The 16667-nt window shown below is 44.1% G+C and overlaps 1 protein-coding gene across 2 annotated transcripts in view; it reads right to left on the bottom strand.

The window, feature by feature from the left end:
- Positions 1-13918, bottom strand: part of trappc11 (trafficking protein particle complex subunit 11) — a 45292-nt gene extending 31374 nt beyond the window's left edge. Inside the window, exons 1-7 of one of the 2 annotated variants that reach the window (XM_080774424.1) lie at positions 13839-13918; positions 10883-11142; positions 9866-10035; positions 8631-8701; positions 4227-4341; positions 1116-1215; positions 24-97 (exon numbers count right to left, since the gene is read on the bottom strand). In XM_080774424.1, coding sequence (XP_080630550.1) covers positions 24-97; positions 1116-1215; positions 4227-4341; positions 8631-8701; positions 9866-10035; positions 10883-11092 — 740 coding nt within the window. In that variant the 5' untranslated portion in view covers positions 11093-11142; positions 13839-13918. Of the gene's footprint in view, positions 1-23; positions 98-1115; positions 1216-4226; positions 4342-8630; positions 8702-9865; positions 10036-10882; positions 11143-13249; positions 13321-13838 lie in introns of those variants that run through there. The other variant, XM_080774425.1, reaches the window with a different exon arrangement.
- Between the last annotated feature and the right edge of the window lie 2749 nt (positions 13919-16667).

The following is a 16667-nucleotide window of genomic DNA, read 5'->3' as shown; positions in this document are numbered from 1 at the left end:
ATAGACTATAAGACTTTACTTACTTCAGGGCGTTTTGGGTGTCCTGCTTCAGCTCACTGAAGAAGGCAATCTTGAACTGGTGTCTGACGAACAGCAGCTACAGAGGACAGGGTGCAATTGATTTAAATGATTATAAAATAAATAACACTAATCGATAGTTATATTTTATTTTTAATAATCAATTTGGAAGGGAAATGCATGTGGGTCAGTGTTGATTTTGATAGTTTTAGTCATAGTCTTTCTGAATAAAACTCAAAAAGTCATATTTCAGTCATATGAAAGGTTTCCGTTTTAGTCTGGTTTTAGTCGACTAAATATCATCAAGATTTTAGTGTTGTAGATCCACTATTTTCAGAAGCGCTGCAACCAAACATAAAATTAACTTAAAATGTAAACATTTCAGTCTGTTTTTTTATTTGTTGACGAAATTGTGAATATAATTTTAGTTTCAGTCATTATAGCTTAGTTTTTGTTTAGAGAACATTTTTGCATCATAGTTTTAGTCGACCATATAAACACTGATGTGTGTTCACGCAGCATGCGTGCAGTTTTAGTCGACTAAAACCAAGACGAAAAATGTTCGTCGACTACCTTTTTTTATAAAGGAACGAAAACTAAACAGAAACTAAATGAAAACTAAGCTACGATGACTAAAACTAAATATATTGATAATTTCGTCAAGAAATAAAAACTAGACTAAAATGTTAGGAAGGGACTAGTGGACAAGAGATCCAGTATAAATAAAATACATGTCATTTTACTCTTGGTTTCATGCTGAAAATAGCCAATCTACAAGCTCACAACGCGTCGTGCTGCGACCCGTTGTGAGCTTGTAGATCGGCTATTTTCAGCAAGTGTAAAATCAAAGCATCAAGGCCTGACAAAATACATTTTAGTCTAAAACCAACTGTAGATTTACTGGACTCAATTATTATATTTAGTCGACTAAGACTAGACTAACACATTCCAGGTGACTAAAATGTGACTAAAACTAAGTGAAGTTTCATTCCAAAGACCAAAACCACCACAGCCTGCGTGGCGTGCGTGCGTGCGTGCGTGCGTGTGTGTGTGTGTGTGTGTGTGTGTGTGTGTGCGTGTGCAACGCGTGTTCCAACCTGGTGCGTGGTCTTGTTGAGGAACTCCTTGTGGGACTTGACGCGGCGGATCTCGGTGTAGTAGTAGGTCTGGGCGTGTTCGTAGAAGGCGTTCTCCAACCTGTCGTCACACACAGTACAGGAGGTGTTACAGTATGTTCCTGCTGGAACAGTGGTCAAGGACCCCCACATTGACACCGATCAGCCCAGCGGACCCCCCTTTTTGAATAGATATGCCAGGGACCGCCCATAAGAGAATATTATTACGGATCTAGCAGTGATTCTCAACCCATATACGGACCCCCAGTTTGACATGCATTACGTCTATATGGACCCCCCATTTAATGGCATTTCTATCTCTGGGACCCCCAATTTATATCGTAAAATCAATGTGGATTTAACCCATTTAGGCCTGACCTCAAAATAATAATCCTCCAGTTCTCTGAAATAAATATTTTCAAGTTTTTTCTAAAATAGCAGAGCTACAAGCTCGTAGCGCTATGAGCTTGTAGATCTGCTATTTTTTCCAATAGCTAAATTATAACATAATGTTTAAAACACCAAAAGGGGTTCCCGCCCAAAATGGGTTAACTCTGAGAGTGATACAAATTGAACCCTAACGGGTCAATTTGGTTCCATATGTATCACTCTCAGAGTTACAGAACCATGGGTCCATTTGGTTCCAAACTATCATTTAGCTGGGCACCCCCTGGATCTCCCTCAAGGACCCTTGGGGGTCCCTCAAGGACCCCTGGGGGTCCCCCCAGACCCCACTTTGGGAACCACTGTGCTAGAATGACCCGTTAGTACAATTTACAACCGGTAGGCAAATATTATAGCAGACGGAAAGTCCGCCGAGGCTAGGGACAGTGCTACGGCAAGTGCTACGGGCTAAAGTGGCATATGAAGTGGGGGTGGGTTTTCAGACTATAGCGGAAGATCGGGGAGTGAGTCTGCAGTGCTGATTGCAACGGGAAGTGCATTCCATAGTTTGGGAGACTTTTTCTGCGTCAGCTGATCTGAGTAGTGAGCGGAGAGGGTTTGAAGCCATACCTTTCGTAGCTTTGTAGGCCAGCATCAGTGTTTTGTACTCTGTGCGGGGCCAGTGACCGGGAGCCAATGGAGGGAGTGGAGAAGGGGGTGGGGGGGAGACATGTGAGAATTATGTCTGGTCGGGTCATTTGGAGGGGCTTACTTACTGTACGTGCACATGCCGGTATAGGCCAGTAAGGAGTGAGTTACCGTAGACACGTTTTCTATTATTATTAATGTTTTATCCCACGATTTTGTAACCCATTTTTCACCCCTATGTCAATTATCTAATGTGATCCTGGGCTCTACACACCCTCCGCCAACCTGGGGAGAGCAACGGACTTGAACTCATGCTTCCATCATGCGTGAGTTAGGAGTTTCCCCTGTAGACAAGTTTTGATGTGACTGATGTCTGGATAAGGAGCTGGGCTGACTCCTGGGTGAGGAAGGGTCTAATTCATCGAATGTTATAAACCTACAGGTTTGTGTAAACCTACAGGATAGAGTGACCGTCTGTAATGTAATGTGTGCTCCTTTGAACGAGAGCTTTATACTGTCCAGGACAACAGCAATGTTCTGATTGAACGAGAGCTTTATACTGTCCAGGACAACAGCAATGTTCTGATTGAACGAGAGCTTTATACTGTCCAGGACAACAGCAATGTTCTGATTGAACGAGAGCTTTATACTGTCCAGGACAACAGCAATGTTCTGATTGAACGAGAGCTTTATACTGTCCAGGACAACAGCAAGGTTCTGATTGAACGAGAGCTTTATACTGTCCAGGACAACAGAAAGGTTCTGATTGAACGAGAGCTTTATACTGTCCAGGACAACAGCAAGGTTCTGATTGAACGAGAGCTTTATACTGTCCAGGACCACAGCAAGGTTCTGATTGAACGAGAGCTTTATACTGTCCAGGACCACAGCAAGGTTCTGATTGAACGAGAGCTTTATACTGTCCAGGACCACAGCAAGGTTCTGATTGAACGAGAGCTTTATACTGTCCAGGACAACAGCAAGGTTCTTGGCTGTTATCAGGGATGGACTGGCCACAGGACGTACCGGTCATTATTACCGGTGGGGCCGCTGAAGTTATGATATGATTTATTTTTGCAGGCAGGCAAAATTAGTGAAAAATAAACCCTCTTCTATCTTGAATACTTTTCTCTTGTGAGAGCATCAAAGGGTTGTGTAAGTTGTCTGTTGGTTCGTATCATTTATGTTGTTCTGTAAAAGTGGTGGTATTATTAGGGCTTGTTGGTTTGTGTGTGCCTCGGCGGAGCGGGCGGTAGAGTTTCTGCTATCTGCGCGCTGGTTGTGGCGTCCCAGGCCAGCCCTGGCTGTTGGAACCGAAGTCTAACCAGGGCTTCTGTCTATGGAAATAGTTAACCCATTCTGACCGGGCACCCATTTTGGTGTTGGCATCATGTTATGCTTTAGCTATTGAAAAATAGCAGATCTACAAGCTCGTATCGCGCCACCGAGTGGCGCGATACGAGCTTGTAGGTCTGCTATTTTTGAAAAATTCGAAGAACGACTGACATTTTTTAGAATCTGATCTCAGGTCAGAATGGGTTAATCAGACCAGTGTGTGTCCCGTGGAAACCTCGTATGAATCTGATCTCAGGTCAGAATGGGTTAACTCCTGCGTGGGGCTGGGAAGAAGAGAGAGAAGCTCAGTGTTGTCTGGTTTCAGCGTGAGGTGGTGAGAAGACATCCGCTGTGAGGGGCAGCGGTGGCCGAGCGGTTTGCGGAGCGGTCTTGATATCGTGAAGGTCGCTATAGTTCGTATCCCCGGACCGGCACGTTAAAATTACCACCGTTGAAGTGCCCTTGGACAAGGCATTGAACCCCTACCATGAAATGTTCTATGAGCAGGGCCTGGCTGTAAACAAGTTCTTGAGCTTAGTGCAGTTACCCTGGGTAAACATAGTACCTTTCTTTCTTTCAGATGTGCAGCCAAACACTGTTTGCTACAATGTACCTCTATAACAGAACCACTTCCATTCATCGGCTGAATTTTTTTTCTCCAAAAATACCACACGCAGCCGATCTACACAATGTGCAAAATGTGTGCGTGCGTGTGTGCGTGCCTACCTGATAATGTATCCCACCAGGTGGTCTGTGTGTGGAAGGACAAACAGGCTCTTTCCAGACAGATCACAGGAGTTACACAGAGTGGCTGCTCTCTCTGACGCTACCAGGTCCTCTCCTGCACACACGCACGCACGCACACACACACACACACACACACACACACACACACACACACACACACACACACACACACACACACACACACACACACACACACACACACACACACACACACACACACACACACACACACACGCACACGCACACGCACACGCACAACGATAGGTTCTTTATTCCTGTGTCATGCACCGAAGGTGCCCAGCCCACATGGACTTACAGGACACAACAGAAATCATTTAATAAATAGAATAAAACGTATACAGAACATTCTTTCCTAAAACATAACTCAAGTCTTTCATAATCATCATCCAACCAATTTTATTTTTGCACAAATACAGTAAAGACATACATGGGGAAAGCCCCCATATACTGTGTCATACATGGGGAAAGCCCCCATATACTGTATCATACATGGGGAAAGCCCCCATATACTGTGTCATACATGGGGAAAGCCCCCATACACTGTATCATACATGGGGAAAGCCCCCATACACTGTATCATACATGGGGAAAGCCCCCATATACTGTATCATACATGGGGAAAGCCCCCATATACTGTATCATACATGGGGAAAGCTCCCATATACTGTGTCATACATGGGGAAAGCTCCCATATACTGTGTCATACATGGGGAAAGCCCCCATATACTGTGTCATACATGGGGAAAGCTCCCATATACTGTGTCATACATGGGGAAAGCCCCCATATACTGTATCATACATGGGGAAAGCCCCCATATACTGTATCATACATGGGGAAAGCTCCCATACACTGTATCATACATGGGGAAAGCCCCCATACACTGTATCATACATGGGGAAAGCCCCCATATACTGTATCATACATGGGGAAAGCTCCCATATACTGTGTCATACATGGGGAAAGCTCCCATATACTGTGTCATACATGGGGAAAGCCCCCATATACTGTGTCATACATGGGGAAAGCTCCCATATACTGTGTCATACATGGGGAAAGCCCCCATATACTGTGTCATACATGGGGAAAGCTCCCATATACTGTGTCATACATGGGGAAAGCCCCCATATACTGTATCATACATGGGGAAAGCCCCCATATACTGTGTCATACATGGGGAAAGCCCCCATATACTGTATCATACATGGGGAAAGCCCCCATACACTGTATCATACATGGGCCACTCGCGGCCCTCACCATCATGTAATGCGGCCCTCAGGTTAATATCCGAACATTGATATATTATTGATTTCAGCTCATTACTAGTATTAAAATGTTATTGTCTAGTTTTTGTTATGTCCAATGTATTTGTATTTCATTCATAAAGTTAACATAACTATAACTAAATGCATTTGAAATTAAAAAAAAAATGTAACTTCAGGATTCCAATTTTTAAAAAAAATGGCAAAAAAACAAAAAATCTGGATAAACATGGACACTTTTTATCTCTTGGTACTGGACTGATGACTATTATCTTGATACGGTGACACACTGACTTTTTACCTTCCATAACCGAGAAAGAAAGACACTCATCATATGTGATATTAAGAGCGGAATGAATGTGCTCAACCAATCAAATCATCACTGTGACACACAAAGCTGCATGCATGCATAGCAGGGGTTGGTGCCACTCAAAAAAAAAGATAATCACACCTGTGTGTGTCAAACAACAGTTCGACACGAAAAGGCCTTCCGGAAAAAAATAAAAAAGGTTTTTAAGCCCGTTTTAAAGGACTCCATCGTCTGCGGTACTGTCAGGTCCATATAAGGACGGCTGTTCCACAGGCGCGCTGCTGCCCAGCAGAAGGAAGGCCTGGTCGGTCCCCCATGGTGTACATGGTTGGTATTTGGAACCTCCAGTAGGAATATATTTTCAGATCCTTCTTTATCGTAGGCATGCTTTTATCATGTCGGCATCGTCGGGTTGTTATTGTTGGTTACTTGTCATGGCTGCCAGTTCCCACCTGATGTCGTGTGTGAGCTCCGACTGCTCCAGAACGTACTGAATAACTGCTAGCTTACATAATGTCTTGAGGCTAGGATTGAAGTCTAAGACATACAGGTTATCAGGGGTGATGTCTCCAAAGAGGAACATACGATCTCCCACCATGCATGCTGCAGCATATTTCAGACATCGGACCCGGACCCGGACCTTTCCCTTGGGCTCAACCTTCTTCCAGGAGAAGGTCTCTGGACTGAATTTCCACACATCATAATTGTTCCAGTCATAAAATATGTACAGCTCTCCATTGTAGGTAAATGCTGAATGATAGAGTCCTTCTGGATGAGGCTGTGGAAATGGTGTGCTCAGCCAGAGGTTGGTCTCTGTGTCAAACAATCTGAGGGGGTTGTACTGGTCCCCATAGTCCCCAAATACAAACATCTTTGTCCCGATAATGGTGGCAACTTGTACATGTCAGTAGTCCATCCAGTCAGCATGGTGGATCCTCCATGTATAAACATGACCTTCTCCAAAACACAGGCTGAGTGGTAGTACCTCTCCTCTGGAACAGTGCCAGAAACCCTGGGTTTGAACCATCTGTAGGCGTCAACACCAAATGCATAAAGCACATTGCAGTAAGGCCTCCCTCCCCAGATGTAGACTATATCTTCAACCAACACAGCTGTGTGGCCAGAGCGCCTGGATGGAACCTCTAGGTGGCGTCCTCCTCCACTTCCTGGCGGCGTCCCTGGGGTCAGCTTCCTCCAGCATAAAGACACTGTGTTGAAGACGTGAACATCAATGTGATCACTGCCTCCTCCAAAGCAGTACAGCTTGTCCTGCAGCACCACAGCTGCATGGCCACATCTCTCTGATCCTCCTTTCAGACGGACGGTCCAGAGGATCATTCTAACATCAGGTTGTTCTTGGTTCTCTGTCCCAGAATGCAGTTCTGTCAACCACACACTATCTCTTATATCTCTACAGTGGTACAAACGTCATGTGACGCCTCTGGCCAATCCGTGAAGCCGATGTGTTGTGTCAGCCAGACATACAGTAGTCTATCTGTGGCCGTCACTCAGGGAAAAGGCTCCAGTTTTCAGTGTGACTCTGTGTGTGTCTATCATAGAGTAATAAAATGATAGATTCCGAACCGGAACGTTATGTCCAATGTATTTGTATTTAATTCATAAAGTTATTTAACATAACTATAACTAATAAATCCATTTGAAATTCAATAAAACTTTTACTTCAGGATTCCAATTTAAAAATAGCAAAAAAAATATTCAGGATTTAAATTCAAATATTGCAAAAATAGCTGATCTACAAGCTCAAAACACGTCGCAGTGCGACGCGTTTTGAGCTTGTAGATCAGCTATTTTTGCTACGACATTAATATGCAATGTGGTCCCTCTGGAGTGAGTGTGGAAATATTGTGGCCCTCTCTATCGTCAAAGTTGCCCACCCCTGTACTGTATGGTGCCCAGGTCTCATGACATCACGTGACATCATACTAAATGCGACCTGCTGTCGCAATTAAGCCCATATATGGAGATCCCTGATGGGCCAGCCTCTTGAAGTTACCCTCTCCAATTTAACATAATGTAGCACATAGCCTACACGCACGCACGCACGCACACACACACACACACACAGGCACACACACTTCACAAGTGTAAATAATGTATTTCTTGTTTTTGTTATTTTCCATACCTATGTTTGATTACTTTGTCTTAATATTTGTACATTACTATTTGTTTAAATTGTATATTAACTTTGGTGAGAACCACTTATAAGCCCTCCCTGGGTTTCTTTTCTCACCTGCACACACTTCTTTTATTGACGATACCTTTTTGTACTGTTTTTATTGTGCGAAATAAACTAAACTAAACTAAACTAAAACATCAATATTAGTATATGGATATATGTCAGAACCTGTTCTGACATTCCATATGTTTCTCCTACCCCATCCATCCATCCATCTTTCCTCTTCGATGTCTCTCTTTTGACTGACAGCATGTCCATTTAAACAAAGTTATCAGTGCCCGGCAGCCGGCGAAAACTAGAGTTCTCAACAGGCCCGGCCCTACCTGGGCCCTCATCAAACCCTGTACACTCAGGACACTGCCCCCGCTGCCACCCTTAGATCTCCATATATGGAGCTGACCTGTCCTGACATTCCATATGTTGATCTGACCTCATCAAACCCTGTACATGCACTCAAGACACGCTCCATCGAAGAAAAAAATCGAAGAACGACGGACATAGAAACATAGCTTTTTCAGCAAACTGTCAGGATGTAGAAGACATTTTTTTAATCTGATCTCAGGTCAGAATGGGATAGGTATTCAGAAGTCTTTACCTGGCGGTAGAGGGGTCTTCTTCTGGATGAGCACCACCGCCACCTTGGTGTTCCTTCCCTGTAGACTGGTCCTGCACACAGTGGTGGAAACACATTTATAATGAATTTAATTTTTATAGCGCTTTTCCAAGTTGCTCAAAGCGCTTTACAACGGTTCATTCATTCATACATTGGGAGGTGAAGCGGCGAACAGTCGACGCCAGCGTCCTCACCTTCCCACACCAACGGTGGCGAGCTCACACCGACCGACTCATTGGAGGCAATGTAGGGTTCAGTGTCTTGCCCAAGGACACTTCCACATGTGGACAGGAGGAGGAGCCGGGATTCGAACCGCCGACCCTGGGATCATGGGACGACCTGCTCTACCTCCTGAGCCACAGCCACCCTTTACTGTAGACTGGTCCTACACACAGTGGTGGAAAGAACTACATTTACAGTAGACTGGTCCTACACACAGTGGTGGAAAGAACTACATTTACAGTAGACTGGTCCTACACACAGTGGTGGAAAGAACTACATTTACTGTAGACTGTTCCTACACACAGTGGTGGGACAGGAACTACATTTACAGTAGACTGGTCCTACACGCAGTGGTGGAACTACATTTACAGTTCTACATTACTGTCACAGTCCGAGTGGGAGTGTGGGTGTGTCTGAACCACCTGGCATTCTATCCCCTGCAATCATGCCCACAGTATTTAAGTCTCAGTCTCTCTGCAATTCTTTGCCAGGTTGTCTTGTGACCTTCCAAGCACCCAAGCACTATTCAAGCCTTGCCTCTTTACTGATTTCTGTTTTGCTTTTTCTAGACCACAATTTCTTGCCAAGCCCTCGCCGGTACTTCTGCCCTCGCTGACTGCCTTTCGATTTTGACCTTTGACTTCTACTGTTTTGATTGTTTTGCCCCTTGCCTGTTTTTGAAGTTTGTGGATGAACCCATTTTGACCTGAGATCAGATTCTAAAAATGTCTTCTAAATCCTGACACTTTTCTGAAAAAGCTGTTTCTATGTCAGTCGTTCTTCGACTTTTCAAAAATAGCAGACCTACAAGCTCATAGCGCGCCACTCGGTGGCGCGCTATGAGCTTGTAGATCTGCAATTTTTCAACAGCTAAAGCATAACATAATGCTAACACCAAATGGGGTTCCCGCCCCAAAATGGGTTAAAACCCGTTTTCAGTGACTTTTTGTGCCTGCATCCTGAGTCCTTATTTCCACTGTGTGCCTGACGGTTACCTGACGATCTCCACCTTGGTTGCACATTCGGACTGCTTCTCCTTCCACTGCGGGTCGTCCCAGTCCAGCTCGTAGAACAGAACCACCAGAGCCGGGACCAGGTTGAGGTGTTTGTTCATCCAGCCTGTCTTCAGGATGCCTTTAGGGATGTACCACTCATAGGATGTCCTCTGAACGGACACACACACACACACACACACACACACACACACACACACACACACACACACACACACACACACACACACACACACACACACACACACACACACACACACACACACACACACACACACACACACACACACACACACACACACACACACACACACACACACACACACACACACACACACACACACACACACACACACACACACACACACACACACACACAGATTTTTGAGCGATTAAAATAACTGAATTAGCACAACAATTCAATGCAATTCAATTCAATGAGGGCTTTATGGTATGGGAAATAGCCATTAATAATAATACGCTTTTGCACAAAATAACACCTGGACCACTTTGTTGGGGACGTATAAATACAAATAAAGGTAAGAAAGCCTTCTAGCATGGAATTCTCCTTTAACCCATTCTGAACGGGAACCCATTTTGGTGTTAGCATCATGTTATGCTTTAGCTATTGAAAAATAGCAGATCTACAAGCTCATAGCGCGCCACCGAGTGGCGCGCTACGAGCTTGTAGGTCTGCTATTTTTGAAAAATCGAAGTCAGACCAGTGTGTGTCCAGTGGAAACCTCGTATGAATCTGATCTCAGGTCAGAATGGGTTAAGTCACTCTGAATAAAGAGTCAATCGTAAATCTACATTTTAGGACGGTGATAAAGCCAAAAGATAGCAGATCTACAAGCTCAAAACACGTCTCCAGCTTGTAGATCGGAAAGCTCCGCACATTTTTGACACAGGTTTGAACAACGTGAACTTTTTCAACATCAACAATTCCGACAATAATTCATCTCAAATGTTTTTTTTTTGTTTTTTTTTTCGCCCCACCTTGGTGCGGCACTTTGGGTACTCGTGGTCCCCGGGGAGGCATTTGAAGGAGATGGGCACTCTGTCGGCGCGCCGGTTGGCACAGAAGGCGTCCCAGATGGCGCGGTGCACGGCGTTGTAGATCACGTCCAGGCCCGTCAGCGCCACGAAGGCCATGGGCCGACAGCACAGCTCCGGAGGCAGCTCCCACTGGGAGGAGGAGGCTGACATGGTGGTGGTGGTGTTGAGGAGGAGGCCTCAGCACTGGACCGCAGTACTCCCTGGAAGAGAGAAAATAAGTGAGTAGTGTGGGGTTCCCAGACACACAGGAACACACCCAGGGTGCCGGCCCGATTCCGGCGAGCCGCCCCGCGTCCGAAACGGTTTAGAAATGACAGAGTTACCGACGTGTTGGGGGTGCCTATACTGTACTGTACTGGCACACCCGAAATCACCATATATACAGTTGATATGTGCGTGTGTGTTTGTGTGTGCCCTACAGGTGGTGAAAAACCGAGGGGCGATATGGTTTACCCGATACCCTCCCGCCCCCAGCATGTACGCTCATGGGTCATAGGCCTTTTTACAGAAGCCCCTTTGGGCATCAACCCTATAGGGTGCCGTGAGTGACACAAGCCTGCAAGGGCTGCCACAGAATACTTTGATAATATAGTGGAATTGATCCATATCACTTGAGTTTAACCAGTACAGTATCTCTGTGATCTCATAGAGGTTTATACTCCCTCAAGGTCTTTGCGTTCTGCTGGCCAGTTGAATCTCCAGGTCACAAAAAGGGCACTTAAGGCTCATACATAGTCTGGATTTTCGGTGGTTAGGTGACCACCGAACTACAACATGACGTCTCGAGCCGCGGTGAAGAGCAAACCACCGCCACCGCTCCAGCCCTTCTCTCTGTTTTTACTCACCACCGCTCAACGTTATTTCAGCTCCGGTGGTCAGCTCACCACCGGAGCGGTGGTCACCTCACCACCGAAAATCCAGACTATGAATAGGCCTGTATAGACCGAGCCTATTCTGTCGTATCCCCCAAACTGTGGAATGTTCCCATGTGAAACTGGCCCCCACCATCGAGACGTTTAAATCTCGCCTTAAGACCCACCTGTACCTTGTAAGCCTTGGCTTTTAATTCCGTTTGAGAGTTCTGTGTTTTTCTTTGGCTTTGTTGTTATGGGTTATTTTTCTACTGTGTGGTGGCTGGTGGTTTTACAGTGTATTTAGCTTTTAACTTTCTGTACAGCACTTTGTAAACCTTGAGTTGTGAAATGTGCTATAAATAAAGTCTCTCAAGACAGACTGTTGGCGCTGTTTTCCCGAATATTTGACGATGGGATTCTCGGATTGTAAATAAAGTGGATTGGATTGAACCACTTAAGACTCTCTAGACGTAGTAAAACACTGTAATTTGTGCGTTGTTTTTCAATCTACGCCAAATGTCTTTGCAAAAATAATATTAATAAAAAATAGCAGATCTACAAGCGCATTAACGCTTCGCGTGCACTGAGCTTATAACGCCATTATGCCCAGCAGCACTGCAGGGCACCTTGTGAATAATTATAAACATTTATAACACGTTTTATGAAGCCTATAATTCGTTATAAGCACATCATAATGCATTAATACATATATTTGACAAGCATTGTTGCTCCCCAGCCTTTTACATTCTCCCGGACACCCTTGTATGATGTTCAATCTAAACCAAACTGAATATGAAGGACCCCAATGGAAACAAGCCATAGGCCTTCTTGGGTTATAATAAATCCTCTTACCTTGTATTAAACTGTACTTTTCAATATAAAGGCCTATTTGTTTCTAATTTGGATATATTATTTAATCCCATATTTGTATAATGTTTCTGTGTGTTGTTTTACATGCTATGCACTATGCAGCCCCTTTTATATGTTTTGAAACGTGCTTTATTTTATAAATAAACACAGAACCAACTGGACCCTCTCTCTCCCAGTGTCGACATGATTATTATAATGATGGAACAATTAAGAACACTATAGCATATTAATTAGCCTGTCAGCTAACAACTAATAATGAACCTGTGTTGTTCACAACATTGTCCCTGGCATATACATATCAGCAGTGACAGCCAGGTCAACAAGACAACGTGAACGCCTGTAGTCATGGTGTGGCAGTAGTGTTGTTGTTATTATAATAATAATATAATTATTGGTGTTATAAACTAAAGTCAATGGTTTGTGTTGTTGTTGTTGTTGTTATGCTAATAGCTACATGGCTGCTAGCCATAGCTAGCAGTCTGCTCGCTCTGCTCCAGGAACAGTGTTATTCCCATTAGACTGAAACCCTCACTAAACGTGCGATAAACTGCAGTAAAATAAAGAATATTATTTCCCTACTCACCCAAAACAAATACCGTGTTATATAATGTTCGCGGTGGGCAACGTGTCAGAACTCCTAGTGCTGACGCCAACATTGTGTGGCGGAAAATTAAAAAGTAATGACGTTATTGTGTTATTTTATATACACTCGAGTGCGCCCCCTACTGATCTGGTCGATGGCATTTCCCCATCGACCAGCTCTGTAGGTGGCGCACTTGAGAATTACAATAATATCCGTCTTGTTTAAATGTTTTATGTTCTGTCCTAAAAGTGTACTTTACACAAAAGGTGAGTTTCTGGGACCGTTGCCACCGCGGAGAATAGCCTTTCAGAAATCATTTAAAAAAAATGTCGGTGAGAAACGAAATTATATTCTTTATTTTTGACTAAGAGTTTTTAGACATCCCATGACATGGCAGAGCGTTATTAGAGAGAAGAACTCGCTATAACGCTCTCTTCTTGCAGCAGATCCGAGCTACGGTTCTCTTCTCTGATTAACCTCTCCCATCTACTGAAATTATAAAAATCAATAAAATAAAGCCTATAGCTGCTGCGTGTTGTGAATAATTTAAATTCATGTTTGTTTTATGAAACGTGTGCGTCGTACATACCTCAGTAATAGTACAGGCAGGGTAAAGTCCTGACAGACAGTAGATTTTAAAGCCAGTTGCTAACTGCTAACAGAGACACATCACACAGTGAGTCAGCTGACAGGAACAACGCCTGCCTGCTGCTGCTGTAGATTCATGAGGAGTAGCACACTTTGTCCACTTGGTGGCAGTCTTGTACTGTACTAATCTGTCAGACTGTCACCTTATTATTAGACTATCAATTCCCCCCCTTTTTAAATCCTTGTATTGAACTGTGCTTTCCAGTGCTTATTCTAAAAACGGTTAATTGATACAGTTTTCAATCAATCAAGTACTGGAGTTATTAAAGGACGACTTCACCACTTTTCAACTTATCTTCATATAATTGGGTCCTCAATGATGATACAATGCCACCATTTCTTTCTACTCAGTCTGTGTCTCATAGGAGGGCTGTGCAGTTCAGAAACCCATCATTAGATTCGTTAGGCAGATTTAGATTTGTATTATCGTGAGAACTGAGAACGATGGCTTCCATTTACGCATTGCAACTTTTCATGAAAAGAAAGCCTGCTGTTTCTATTAGCTTGGATTCCCCCATCATGTTGACGGGTTATATATATATATATATATATATATATATATATATATATATATATATATATATATATATATATATATATATGCGGCCCGCAGGTTAATATCAGAATACTGATACATTCTGACATGTTGTTTACACGTCATGTCAAGATTGGCCACTCAATCATATTCTGTTGGTCAACACAGATAGAACCGTGTTCCTATAGGTCATATTTTTTATCATTTTACTCTTAGCCTACTGCCTGTTTACTCCGGGTTGTTCCTCTTATCCTATTAAATGTCATGTCATCTATGTTTATGGCCAAAATATGTTTTCATCTGTCCCATTTAATATCTTATTCAGTCTCCATGTTGTCTGTCCCCAGTCAAGTTAACTCGCTAATAATGAGAGGTCTACTACATGTACTTGACCTTGGCCTAGTGAGAAAAGAGTCGGAGTGTTTTTCTCTGCCGAAAGTTCACAGTGCAGGGAAAGAAGTTATCAACAAGTTGCCATAGCAACGCCAGCCTCTGTGACATACTGAGACAGTGAGTATGTCAGTATGGCCATATTGGCCCTATTGGAAGGTGCTGATAACGGATGATTTCGCCTATTCAATACAGAGATAACGGTCGAATGGGGGGCAGCATCTTAGCTGTTCCCGATCTCAACTGGAACCTCACTCCACTCCCACTGGCTCTCTGTGTCTGATCTTATACTCCCACTGGCTCTCTTGTCAACTCCGACTCTGGACTCTCACGACTGAGTCGTGAGACTGAGGTTCGACTCCAACTGACTGGATCTCACTCTGACTGACTGTTAAATCTCTGCACATTTGAGACCCTCTTATAATTCTCCAAATAGTGCATGTGGGGTGTGCACGTGCATGTGCGTCCCCAGTATGTTTCCTTCGTCTAGACCACGGCATACCGAGTAGATGGTCAATTCTATAGATTGTTAACACAATGACCAAATCTATACAATGGTACCCGCGGCCCAATTTCAATAGCCTTTACAATTTCATAGCAAACCTTTGCAATTGATCACTATAGGCCCTTCTTGGGATGCGTCTGTCTGTGGGCCAGCTAATAGCAAGCCTCTCAGAGCTGGGATGTGTCTGTGGGCCAGCTAATATCAAGCCTCTCAGAGCTGGGATGTGTCTGTGGGCCAGCTAATATCAAGCCTCTCAGAGCTGGGATGTGTCTGTGGGCCAGCTAATATCAAGCCTCTCAGAGCTGGGATGTGTCTGTGGGCCAGCTAATATCAAGCCTCTCAGAGCTGGGATGTGTCTGTGGGCCAGCTAATAGCAAGCCTCTCAGAGCTGGGATGTGTCTGTGGGTCAGCTAATATCAAGCCTCTCAGAGCTGGGATGTGTCTGTGGGCCAGCTAATATCAAGCCTCTCAGAGCTGGGATGTGTCTGTGGGCCAGCTAATATCAAGCCTCTCAGAGCTGGGATGTGTCTGTGGGCCAGCTAATATCAAGCCTCTCAGAGCTGGCATGCAGAAACTCAGTCAGTGAAGGTTTGTCCTGCACAGACAGTATATAACATTATATAAGCAATAATGATATTTCGTGATGTGGCTCCTTAATGTACGACACTAGTAAAATGTTATTGTTTTTTTGTGTCCAGTGTAGTATTACAGTATGTTAACAGTTCATAAAGTCAACATAACTAGAACTATAAACTGAACTATAGCTGATCTACAAGCTCAAAACGCGTTGCAATGCGACGCGTTTTGAGCTTGTAGATGGACTATTTTTGCTACGACAGTAATATGCACCGTGGCCCTCTGGAGTGAGTGTGGAAATATATTGGCCCTCGCCATCGTCAAAGTTTCCCATCCCTGAAGTGTTTAATTAACTATCATCAAATAATCGTAGTTGAGTAAAAGTACAATAATATTTGCCTCTGAGAGGTACAGTAGTGGGGTAGAAGTGAATGTATGGAAAATTGGAAACAATTCCTGAAAAGCGTACTTAAGTACAGTACTCAAGTAAATGTGCTTAGTTTCGGATATACTAACAACCTTTTTTGAGTGGTGCAACCACTCCCTTACGGAGCGCTGTGTGTGTGTGTGGGTGGCTGGGTGGGTATGAGCACGAAAACAGCATGGTTGTTTTTCACCACCTGTGCGCAACCTAACACACACATCGCACAACTGTATGATTTCGGGTGTGCTAGTACAGTACAGTGACAGTACAGTACAGTAGAGGGACGGCACACGGTCAACTCTGTCATTTCTCAACCGTTTCGGAACGCCGGAACCGGCCC

The sequence above is a fragment of the Protomyctophum bolini genome (assembly GCF_963924005.1).
Source record: "Protomyctophum bolini genome assembly, chromosome: 10".
Classification (NCBI taxonomy): Eukaryota; Metazoa; Chordata; class Actinopteri; order Myctophiformes; family Myctophidae; genus Protomyctophum; species Protomyctophum bolini.
The sequence above is the reverse complement of the archived record's forward strand: the minus strand, read 5'-3'. Positions and strand labels throughout refer to the sequence as shown.